At 48.1% G+C, this 13,437-nt stretch overlaps 1 protein-coding gene across 2 annotated transcripts in view; it reads right to left on the reverse strand.

The window, feature by feature from the left end:
- sash1a (SAM and SH3 domain containing 1a) overlaps positions 1 to 9,515 on the reverse strand; it is a 189,912-nt gene extending 180,397 nt beyond the window's left edge. For both annotated transcript variants that reach the window (XM_085981852.1, XM_085981851.1), the window contains exon 1: positions 8,972 to 9,515. In XM_085981852.1, coding sequence (XP_085837978.1) covers positions 8,972 to 9,070 — 99 coding nt within the window. In that variant the 5' untranslated portion in view covers positions 9,071 to 9,515. The remainder of the gene's footprint in view (positions 1 to 8,971) is intronic.
- Positions 9,516 to 13,437: the final 3,922 nt, after the last annotated feature.

Consider the following 13,437-nt stretch of genomic DNA (forward strand, 5'->3'; position numbering starts at 1 on the left):
ACACCATCAACGAAGAATTAACCACCCAACCTCCCAGAAGAAACCTCATCATTGCTTGAGTTGTTGTCCCAGATAAGGTGGTAAGCATCTTTATTTGTAAAACTGTAGTGTCTTAATGTCAATAAAATCAATTATTTAGAAAAGATTTTCAGCCTCGGCTGATTCTTACCTCTCGTACCCTAAAGAGTAAAGAGTTAAAATCCCTACAACTTCCTTTACCAAGAGGCAGCCTATATACTGGGCCATCCTATACTGAGGGGCAGCCTCTATACTATGGGGCAGCCTATATACTGGACCATCCTATTCTGAGGGGCAGCCTATATACTGGACCATCCTATACTGAGGGGCAGCCTATATACTGGACCATCCTATACTGAGGGGCAGCCTATATACTGGACCATCCTATACTGAGGGGCAGCTTATATACTGGACCATCCTATACTGAGGGGAAGCCTATATACTGGACCATCCTATACTGAGGGGCAGCTTATATACTGGACCATCCTATACTGAGGGGAAGCCTATATACTGGACCATCCTATACTGAGGGGCAGCTTATATACTGGACCATCCTATACTGAGGGGAAGCCTATATACTGGACCATCCTATACTGAGGGACAGCTTATATACTGGACCATCCTATACTGAGGGGCAGCCTATATACTGGACCATCCTATACTGAGGGGAAGCCTATATACTGGACCATCCTATACTGAGGGGCAGCCTATACACTGGGCCTTCCTATACTGAGGGGCAGCCTATATACTGGGCCTTCCTATACTGAGGGGCAGCCTATATACTGGACCATCCTATACTGAGGGACAGCTTATATACTGGACCATCCTATACTGAGGGACAGCTTATATACTGGGCCTTCCTATACTGAGGGGCAGCCTATATACTGGACCATCCTATACTGAGGGGCAGCCTATATACTGAACCATCCTATACTGAGGGACAGCTTATATACTGGACCATCCTATACTGAGGGGCAGCCTATATACTGAACCATCCTATACTGAGGGACAGCTTATATACTGGACCATCCTATACTGAGGGGCAGCCTATATACTGGGCCATCCTATACTGAGGGGAAGCCTATATACTGGACCATCCTATACTGAGGGGCAGCCTATATACTGGACCATCCTATACTGAGGGGCAGCCTATATACTGGACCATCCTATACTGAGGGGCAGCCTATATACTGGACCATCCTATACTGAGGGGGAGCCTATATACTGGGCCATCCTATACTGAGGGGCAGCCTAGATACTGGGCCATCCTATACTGAGGGGCAGCCTATATACTGGACCATCCTATACTGAGGGGGAGCCTATATACTGGGCCTTCCTATACTGAGGGGCAGCCTATATACTGGACCATCCTATACTGAGGGGCAGCCTATATACTGGACCATCCTATACTGAGGGGCAGCCTATATACTGGGCCATCCTATACTGAGGGGCAGCCTATATACTGGGCCATCCTATACTGAGGGGCAGCCTATATACTGGACCATCCTATACTGAGGGGCAGCCTATATATTGGACCATCCTATACTGAGGGGCAGCCTATATACTGGGCCATCCTATACTGAGGGGCAGCCTATATACTGGACCATCCTATACTGAGGGGCAGCCTATATACTGGACCATCCTATACTGAGGGGCAGCCTATATACTGGACCATCCTATACTGAGGGGCAGCCTATATACTGGACCATCCTATACTGAGGGGCAGCCTAGATACTGGACCATCCTATACTGAGGGGCAGCCTATATACTGGGCCTTCCTATACTGAGGGGGAGCCTATATACTGGACCATCCTATACTGAGGGGGAGCCTATATACTGGGCCATCCTATACTGAGGGGCAGCCTATATACTGGGCCTTCCTATACTGAGGGGGAGCCTATATACTGGGCCTTCCTATACTGAGGGGCAGCCTATATACTGGGCCTTCCTATACTGAGGGGGAGCCTATATACTGGGCCTTCCTATACTGAGGGGCAGCCTATATACTGGGCCTTCCTATACTGAGGGGCAGCCTATATACTGGGCCTTCCTATACTGAGGGGCAGCCTATATACTGGGCCTTCCTATACTGAGGGGCAGCCTATATACTGGACCATCCTATACTGAGGGGGAGCCTATATACTGGACCATCCTATACTGAGGGGGAGCCTATATACTGGGCCTTCCTATACTGAGGGGCAGCCTATATACTGGACCATCCTATACTGAGGGGGAGCCTATATACTGGACCATCCTATACTGAGGGGCTGCCTATATACTGGACCATCCTATACTGAGGGGCAGCCTATACACTGGGCCTTCCTATACTGAGGGGCAGCCTATATACTGGGCCTTCCTATACTGAGGGGCAGCCTATATACTGGACCATCCTATACTGAGGGGCAGCCTATATACTGGACCATCCTATACTGAGGGGCAGCCTATATACTGGACCATCCTATACTGAGGGGCAGCCTATATACTGGACCATCCTATACTGAGGGGCAGCCTATATACTGGGCCATCCTATACTGAGGGGCAGCCTATATACTGGACCATCCTATACTGAGGGGCAGCCTATATACTGGGCCATCCTATACTGAGGGGCAGCCTATATACTGGGCCATCCTATACTGAGGGGCAGGTTATATACTGGGCCTTCCTATACTGAGGGGCAGCCTATATACTGGACCATCCTATACTGAGGGGCAGCCTATATATTGGACCATCCTATACTGAGGGGCAGCCTATATACTGGACCATCCTATACTGAGGGGCAGCCTATATACTGGGCCATCCTATACTGAGGGGCAGCCTATATACTGGACCATCCTATACTGAGGGGCAGCCTATATACTGGGCCATCCTATACTGAGGGGCAGCCTATATACTGGGCCATCCTATACTGAGGGGCAGGTTATATACTGGGCCTTCCTATACTGAGGGGCAGCCTATATACTGGACCATCCTATACTGAGGGGCAGCCTATATATTGGACCATCCTATACTGAGGGGCAGCCTATATACTGGGCCATCCTATACTGAGGGGCAGCCTATATACTGGGCCTTCCTATACTGAGGGGCAGCCTATATACTGGGCCTTCCTATACTGAGGGGAAGCCTATATACTGGGCCATCCTATACTGAGGGGCAGCCTATATACTGGACCATCCTATACTGAGGGGCAGCCTATATACTGGGCCATCCTATACTGAGGGGCAGCCTATATACTGGACCATCCTATACTGAGGGGCAGCCTATATACTGGGCCATCCTATACTGAGGGGCAGCCTATATACTGGACCATCCTATACTGAGGGGAAGCCTATATACTGGGCCATCCTATACTGAGGGGCAGCCTATATACTGGACCATCCTATACTGAGGGGCAGCCTATATACTGGGCCATCCTATACTGAGGGGCAGCCTATATACTGGACCATCCTATACTGAGGGGAAGCCTATATACTGGGCCATCCTATACTGAGGGGCAGCCTATATACTGGGCCATCCTATACTGAGGGGCAGCCTATATACTGGGCCATCCTATACTGAGGGGCAGCCTATATACTGGGCCATCCTATACTGAGGGGCAGCCTATATACTGGGCCATCCTATACTGAGGGGCAGCCTATATACTGGGCCATCCTATACTGAGGGGCAGCCTATATACTGGACCATCCTATACTGAGGGGCAGCCTATATACTGGACCATCCTATACTGAGGGGCAGCCTATATACTGGGCCTTCCTATACTGAGGGGCAGCCTATATACTGGGCCATCCTATACTGAGGGGCAGCCTATATACTGGGCCATCCTATACTGAGGGGTAGCTTATATACTGGACCATCCTATACTGAGGGGCAGCCTATATACTGGGCCATCCTATACTGAGGGGCAGCCTATATACTGGGCCATCCTATACTGAGGGGCAGCCTATATACTGGACCATCCTATATTTAGGGGCAGCCTATATACTGGGCCATCCTATACTGAGGGGCAGCCTATATACTGGACCATCCTATACTGAGGGGGAGCCTATATACTGGGCCATCCTATACTGAGGGGGAGCCTATATACTGGGCCATCCTATACTGAGGGGGAGCCTATATACTGGGCCATCCTATACTGAGGGGCAGCCTATATACTGGGCCATCCTATACTGAGGGGCAGCCTATATACTGGACCATCCTATACTGAGGGGCAGCCTATATACTGGGCCATCCTATACTGAGGGGCAGCCTATATACTGGACCATCCTATATTTAGGGGCAGCCTATATACTGGGCCATCCTATACTGAGGGGCAGCCTATATACTGGGCCATCCTATACTGAGGGGCAGCCTATATACTGGACCATCCTATACTGAGGGGAAGCCTATATACTGGACCATCCTATACTGAGGGGCAGCCTATATACTGGACCATCCTATACTGAGGGGAAGCCTATATACTGGACCATCCTATACTGAGGGGCAGCCTATATACTGGACCATCCTATACTGAGGGGCAGCCTATATACTGGACCATCCTATACTGAGGGGCAGCCTATACACTGGACCATCCTATACTGAGGGGCAGCCTATATACTGGGCCATCCTATACTGAGGGGCAGCCTATATACTGGACCATCCTATACTGAGGGGCAGCCTATATACTGGACCATCCTATACTGAGGGGCAGCCTATATACTGGACCATCCTATACTGAGGGGCAGCCTATATACTGGACCATCCTATACTGAGGGGCAGCCTATATACTGGGCCATCCTATACTGAGGGGCAGCCTATATACTGGACCATCCTATACTGAGGGGCAGCCTATACACTGGGCCATCCTATACTGAGGGGCAGCCTATATACTGGGCCATCCTATACTGAGGGGCAGCCTATATACTGGGCCATCCTATACTGAGGGGCAGCCTATATACTGGACCATCCTATACTGAGGGGCAGCCTATATACTGGGATGTCGATAGGGCCAATGATACGGGAGGGTAGAACTACTTCTGGAAGTAGGTGTGAAATAGATACGGTGAGGAAGATGATCAGATTTTGCAACGCCCTCCTGGCAGATTGTGCTTAAAAACATTTCAATGACCCACTTCTTACCAGCATTATAGGCATAAAAATAAAGCTTCTGACACAGCTGAGCTTTTACTTCAGCAATAAAAACACCGACACCAACCAGTAAAGTGACCAACAGGTAACCAGTGTCTGACTGTCATCTGAGGAATCTTTCCGAAATCTAAGATCTCTGAGATCTGATAAAATTTGATCTCTATGTAAATGCAGCACACAGAGCGGCTGTCGTTGCAAAAGAAGCGTATTTGACAAGGTGATGGATAATTCAAGGTCGCAAATAAAATGCAGTTTGAACTGAACACACTCAGACTGACCATCAGTAACAGTGCATCAGGCACCTGAACACTCTTACACTGACCATTAGCAAGTGTGTCAGATACCTGAACACTTCAAAACTGACCATCAGTAACAGTGCGTCAGACATGTGAACACTCAAACTGATTGACGCACTATTTCTGACAGACACCTGAACATTCTTACACTGACCGTCAGTAACAGTGCATCAGACATCTGAACACACTCACACTGACGGTCAGTAACAGTGCGTCGGACACCTGAACACTTTAAAACAGAGCGTCAGTAACAGTGCGTGAGATACCTGAACACACTCAAACTGACCATTAGTAACAGTGCGTCAGAAAGCTGAACACTCTCACACTGACCGTCAGTAACAGTGTGTCAGATACCTGAACACACTCACACTGACCGTCAGTAATAGTGTGTCAGATACCTGAACACACTCACACTGACCGTCAGTAATAGTGTGTCAGGTACCTTAACACTCTCATACTGACTGCCAGTAAAAGTGCATCAGACACCTGAACACACTCACACTGACCGTCAGTAAGTGTGTCAGATACCTGAACACACTCACACTGACCGTCACTAATAGTGTGTCAGGTACCTTAACACTTTCAAACTGACCATCAGTAACAGTGCAACAGTTACTTGAACACTCTCATACTGACCGCCAGTTAACAGTGCCTAAGATATCTCAACACTCTCACACTGACCATCAGTAATAGTGCGTCAGATCTCTGAACACACTCTCACACTGACCGTCAGTAACAGTGCGTCAGATACCTGAACACTCTCACACTGACCCTCAGTAACAGTGCGTCAGACACCTGAACACTCTCACACTGACCCTCAGTAACAGTGCGTCAGACACCTGAACACGCTCACACTGACCGTCAGTAACAGTGAGTCAGACACCTGAACACTCTCACACTGACCGTCAGTAACAGTGCGTCAGATACCTGAACACTCTCACACTGACCATCAGTAACAATGCGTCAGATACCTGAACACACTCACACTGACCATCAGTAACAGTGAGTCAGACACCTGAACACTCTCACACTGACCGTCAGTAACAGTGTGTCAGACACCTGAACACTCTCACACTGACCCTCAGTAACAGTGAGTCAGACACCTGAACACTCTCACACTGACCCTCAGTAACAGTGTGTCAGACACCTGAACACTCTCACACTGACCCTCAGTAACAGTGTGTCAGACACCTGAACACTCTCACACTGACCCTCAGTAACAGTGCGTCAGACACCTGAACACTCTCACACTGACCCTCAGTAACAGTGTGTCAGACGCCTGAACACTCTCACACCGACCGTCAGTAACAGTGAGTCAGACACCTGAACACTCTCACACTGACCGTCAGTAACAGTGCGTCAGACACCTGAACACTCTCACACTGACCATCAGTAAAAGTGTGTCAGATACCTGAACACACTCACACTGACCGTCAGTAAAAGTGTGTCAGATACCTGAACACTCTCACACTGACCCTCAGTAACAGTGAGTCAGGCACCTGAACACTCTCACACTGACCGTCAGTAACAGTGTGTCAGACACCTGAACACGCTCACACTGACCGTCAGTAACAGTACGTCAGATACCTGAACACTCTCACACTGACTGTCAGTAACAGTGTGTCAGACACCTGAACAATCTCACACTGACCGTCAGTAACAGTACGTCAGATACCTGAACACTCTCACACTGACCGTCAGTAACAGTGTGTCAGATACCTGAACACTCTCACACTGACCGTCAGTAACAGTGAGTCAGACACCTGAACACTCTCACACTGACCGTCAGTAACAGTGAGTCAGACACCTGAACACTCTCACACTGACCGTCAGTAACAGTGTGTCAGACACCTGAACACTCTCACACTGACCGTCAGTAACAGTGAGTCAGACACCTGAACACTCTCACACTGACCGTCAGTAACAGTGTGTCAGACACCTGAACACTCTCACACTGACCGTCAGTAACAGTGAGTCAGACACCTGAACACTCTCACAATGACCGTCAGTAACAGTGCGTCCGATACCTGAACACTCTCACACTGACCGTCAGTAACAGTGCGTCCGATACCTGAACACTCTCACACTGACCGTCAGTAACAGTGCGTCCGATACCTGAACACTCTCACACTGACCGTCAGTAACAGTGAGTCAGACACCTGAACACTCTCACACTGACCGTCAGTAACAGTGCGTCCGATACCTGAACACTCTCACACTGACCGTCAGTAACAGTGCGTCCGATACCTGAACACTCTCACACTGACCGTCAGTAACAGTGAGTCAGACACCTGAACACTCTCACACTGACCGTCAGTAACAGTGTGTCAGACACCTGAACACTCTCACACTGACCGTCAGTAACAGTGTGTCAGACACCTGAACACTCTCACACTGACCGTCAGTAACAGTGTGTCAGACACCTGAACACTCTCACACTGACCATCAGTAAAAGTGTGTCAGATACCTGAACACTCTCACACTGACCCTCAGTAACAGTGAGTCAGACACCTGAACACTCTCACACTGACCGTCAGTAACAGTGTGTCAGACACCTGAACACTCTCACACTGACCGTCAGTAACAGTGCGTCCGATACCTGAACACTCTCACACTGACCGTCTGTAACAGTGCGTCAGACACCTGAACACTCTCACACTGACCGTCAGTAACAGTGCGTCCGATACCTGAACACTCTCACACTGACCGTCAGTAACAGTGCAAGTTACTTGAACAATCTCACACTGACCGTCAGTGACAGTGCGTCAGACACCTGAACACTCTCACACTGACCCTCAGTAACAGTGCGAGTTACTTGAACAATCTCACACTGACCGTCAGTAACAGTGCATCAGACACCTGAACACTCTCACACTGACCGTCAGTAACAGTGTGTCAGATACCTGAACAATCTCACACTGACCGTCAGTAACAGTGCAAGTTACTTGAACAATCTCACACTATCAGTAACAGTGCGTCAGACACCTGAACACTCTCACACTGACCCTCAGTAACAGTGTGTCAGATACCTGAACACTTTCAAACTGACCGTCAGTAACAGTGTGACAGTTACTTGAACACTCCCTCACTGACTGTCAGTAACAGTGCCTAAGATATCTGAACACTCTCAAACTGACCATCAGTAACAGTGTGTCAGACACCTGAACCATCTCACACTGACCGTCAGTAACAGTGTGTCAGACACCTGAACACACTCAGTGTGTCAGGAACAGTGCGTCAGATATCTGAACACTTTAAAACTGACAGTAACAGTGTGTTAGCTAACGTAGAATTTGGACCATAGCTTCGAACGGGCTCAAATAACTCGAGTAAAGTAACTAAATTAGAGAAAGTAGAACAACGTGAAAAGACAAGTAAGGTTGGAAGCTGCTTTTAAGTAAATCCTGGAGATTCACTTTGTGATTCCTTCTGTAACATCTGCCTTTCCTGACCGAATTTCCTTTAGTTTGTTTATCGCCAGAAGGAAGTCGCTGCACAATTGAACCTTCCTGAATGGCCCCCTTCCCCCAACTCACCAGCATCCCCATCACATCCCTCCAGAGTGTGCAGAATGCATCAGGCAGGCCGTCCGAGAGGGGCTGAGACTCGCGGGGAGCACTGGGGTCTTCGTCCATCGCACCGTTTTCCGGGGCCCACCGATTAGAAGCAGCTTGCGACCAAGATTCTCCGGGACACACTTTGACCGGATCACACTCCTCCAGTCCCTCTGAAGCTCTTCGCCATTCTTTGCTCCGGCTATCTATCAATCACTGCAACAGGCAAACAGCCCGTTTCCTCATGGCGGAGGGGGAAGGACCAGCTCTGGTCAGCGAATCCCCACGGCCTCAGGGAGTAATCCGTCCCCTGGCCACACTCCTGCCCTTGCTGCGGCCTCTCTGCTGATCAAGGAAAGCAAGTGCACCAGCCGCCTGTCACTTCTCCACTAATCTCTCTCAAAGTTTCCGCAGCGCTTTGCCAGATGTCTGGGAGAGTCCAACACCAACCGAAAACAACAAGGAAAACTTTCAGCAACTTGCCAAGAAAGATCAGCCTGATCCCAGCAGAGCGCACGGGTTTCTGTTAGATCGGGTGGAGATATCGCAGTATAAATACATTGAAAAAAAACTGTTATTCATCGAAATGTGGATGAGAAAGACTCGCAGAATGTGGTGCCGGTCTTCGGACACACCCCCTCCCTCCATCACAAAGTGAACTCTTCCTCCTTCACATGACTGCTCCCCCCCACCCCCCCACATCAGCATTCCCTACAAAAGCAGCTCTAATGTCAGACACTGGTGAGAATAATTACTGTGTGTGCAAAGTGCTGCATGTGTTTGGCCCAGTATTACTGCAACACATTTAATCAACAACAACGTAACAAAAAATAGGTGCAGCTCAGAGCCAGACTGTACACTCGAGGCTGCAAACTTCAGCCTCAGGAAAACTCACTAAAATGTTTAATCCCCTCTGCATTTTGGAATGGTGACATAGGAAAGCTGAAAGAATGCACAAAATTATGAGGGGTTTTGATAGAGTAAATAAGGAGAAAGTGTTTCCACTTGCAAGAGGGCCGGTAACCAGAGGACACAGGTTTAAGATAATTGGCAAAAGAACTAGAGGGGAGTCGTGGAGAATTTATTTTACGCAGCGAGTTATGATGATCTGGAATGCACTGCCTGAAAGGGTGGTGGAAGCAGATTCAATAGTAACTAAAAGGGAATTGGATAAATACTTGAAAAGGAAAAATGTGCAGGGTTGTGGGGAAAAGAGCTGAGGGAGTGGGACGAATGGAATAGCACTTTCACAGAGCAGGCACGGTGGGCCGAATGGCATTGTTCTGTGCTGTATGATTCGAAGAGATTTTATTTAACAAATAACGCTGATGAACAAATAATGTAGTGAAATAATTAACAATTGACATCCTTCCACCAATCCCCTCCTGTATGCACAATTGTAAAAGGTAATGATACTCAGGACTAAACTCGCCCTCTGTGAATAACTTCTCAACATACACGGTATTCGATTTCCTTATATTTCTCACCACTATCTCAACTTAATTCATCGAAACTCATTGCCGGAAAGTGCCGCTGATTTTTCCAACTGACCAGATCCTTCTGGTTTTCAAACTGACTCCGTCTGAATCACTTCATTTGCACTTTGAATATTTAACCAGTGAAATAGAAAACTGAACTGTCAGTTGTTAAGAAATTAAACCAATCTCACTGTGTTTGAGTGTAAATTATCCCTGTCTGCAATCTGTAATTTACGAAACCTCCAACTTAATATTGAAATAAAATTGCTGCAGGAACCTGAACTGTTGTCATTTAAAAAAAATGCGTCTGTACTGTGACTGGATTTAAAGCAACAAACATCATACAGAAAGAGGCACATATTTATTGTTTAAAAAACTATTTAGTGGTTATTTTTTAACTTAACATATTTGAAATATGAAAGCGACTTTTGAAAAAGATCCGCCCACAGAACGGTGCAGCTGACTGTGCAGAAAACCTCACCCCGCATTGCTTCAGTCTCAAACTGAATAAACAGGCAGAAATGCTTCAAACCTGAACTGCAAGAGCACCTGAAATGAGTAACCAACCCAAAAAAATGCAAATCATTTCAACTGATTTGTAGTATGTACGAAGAATGAGCGGCAGGAGCGAGTAGAAGATGGAAAGTAAATCCTTGGGGTTACAGGTCTTGAGCAGCGCTCGGGAGATCGGCATCCGGTCGCACTGGTTGGCTTATCGCTCACTCAGAGCGGACTTACCATGTGACATCAGGAATGGCAAGACTCCGTCTAACATGGTGTCATTCTTCTTCTTTCTGGCAGCATGCAGTGTGTGCACCTGCACTCCCTTCAAGCCTGGGTTAGAAGTCCATCCCACGTCGATCCATACTGAGCACTGAAGAGGGATTAATTCTCAGCAGCAGAAACAAGTTCAGATGATCCACATTCCAGGACAATTGCCGCTTTCTAAGTAACCCCTGCCTTTCCTTATTTTCCCGATCTGTATTTTTTTTTCTCCCAGAAACTTTTGTCTGTGCCTACATCCACATTTTGGATTTCTCACCCCTCCCTTTCCAGAACACCCTTCCTTTTCTGGCAACGATGTCACTTCCACCCCAGCTCCTCTCAACAGCAGAATGAACTATCGCTATCAACAACTTGTAGCTGAAAATTGGCACTGTGACAGCTATAAAGCTCACCTCCCAACCCTGCAGCACAGTAAGGCTCCACGCCTACCGAACAATAGACAAGCTGCAAATCAGTGCACAGAGGAAGGCTCTTTCTATCTGGCTCTCACTCTCCTAACAATCTCAACATCACTACAGATTTATAACAATTATTACACTATCTGACTTTAAAGGAACATGACAGCTGAAAAGCAGCAGAAAGATGCATTATGCAAGGTATCATACTCCGCTCATTCAAAAACAGTCTATTGTGGCGGAGCCACTAAGGGACTCCAATCATCAATTGTATATAATTCCCTTTATTAATATGTTAGCTACAGCCTGAGTCTGTATCTTTGTTTTCACTGTTTACATGTACAGAGTGCGATCACTTTAATAGCGTGGGTAATCGCGATGACGTCACGCCGTTCATCACGTGATTCCCCCACCGGCGAGAAAAACGTGATGACGTCATGACGTCAGCCACGGGACCGCCCTAGCAGACCTCGTGCAGCCTCCGAACTGACTAGACCTATATTCGATGTTCTCCTGTTGTTATCCGTTAAACTCTGTTAGTTTTCATTAAACCTCGTTTATTTGATCGCCTGAGTGGACCTCAGTCTTTTGGATAGGAACTAGACATTCCTACATTGGTGGCCCCGACTTTTGCGAACGGTTTTCACAGAAGTTACTGAACATGGAATCGAACGCTGTTGCTTTGAAGCTACCACAGTTCTGGGAGCAACAGCCAGCCGCGTGGTTCATCCAGGCTGAAGTCCAGTTCGCAATCAGGAACATCGTTGCGGATCAGACCCGTTACTATCACGTGGTCTCTGCCCTTGACAGTGCCACAGCCTCGCGGATCGTCAGCCTGCTTGGTAATCCACCAGAAGATCGCAAGTATGATACTGTGGTAAAACCACCAATGAACTCCTGTACAAATGAATAACTGTCTTTAAAGCAATGTTACAGCACCTATGTCCATTTGCCGAGTGTAAACAAGCTTTCTGTAAAAACCCTGAAACAACGCGATGACGTCATCACGTTGGTCACATGGTGCCCCGAGTGGCGGGAAACGTGATGATGTCATGACGTCAGAGGTGGGAGGTTCTGAGTTCAGACCTCGTGGAACTAGTTACTGTGTAGACCTGTTTGCTGTTGCTCCTGCATGTTTTTGTTTTGTTCACCAGTTTAATTAAATTCGGTTAATTTACTGAACTGCCTCGACCTCAGTGATTTAGATAGGAATCCGTTGATTCCTACATTGGTGACCCAGAAGCTTCGCGGACGATTTTCGCGGAGACAAGCTTGAGAACAAGATGGATGTAAATGCAGCGAGTTTGACGCTCCCTCAATTTTGGGAACAGGCAGCCTCCTGGTTCGTTCAAGCGGAGGCTCAGTTCCAACTGCAAAACATAGTGCTGGATCAGACCCGTTACCTGTATGTGGTCTCCGCACTGGACAGCTCGACGGCTTCCCGCATTATCAGCCTGCTGGAGACCCCGCCCGCGGAAAACAAGTACGAAACGCTCAAGGCGCGCCTCCTGCAAGTATTCGGTCTCACAAAGGCGGAGCGTGCACGACGCTTGCTCGCACTCCCCGAGTTAGGCGATGCTAAGCCTTCCGAGTTGATGAGTCACATGCTCACCCACCTCGGGTCTGAGCCGCAGTGTTTTATATTTCGTGAACTGTTCCTGAGCCAGCTCCCTGAGCAGGTACAAGCAGCCCTGGCCAGGTTGATGGCTGCGGACGGTGTGGTGCTCGCGGCCGAAGCCGACACCATTTACGCAGTGATGCAACAGTATTGCACCACCTCGACGTGCCC

The sequence above is a fragment of the Somniosus microcephalus genome, chromosome 3, assembly GCF_052327205.1.
Source record: "Somniosus microcephalus isolate GS21.2 chromosome 3, FLI_Smic_1.0, whole genome shotgun sequence".
Classification (NCBI taxonomy): Eukaryota; Metazoa; Chordata; class Chondrichthyes; order Squaliformes; family Somniosidae; genus Somniosus; species Somniosus microcephalus.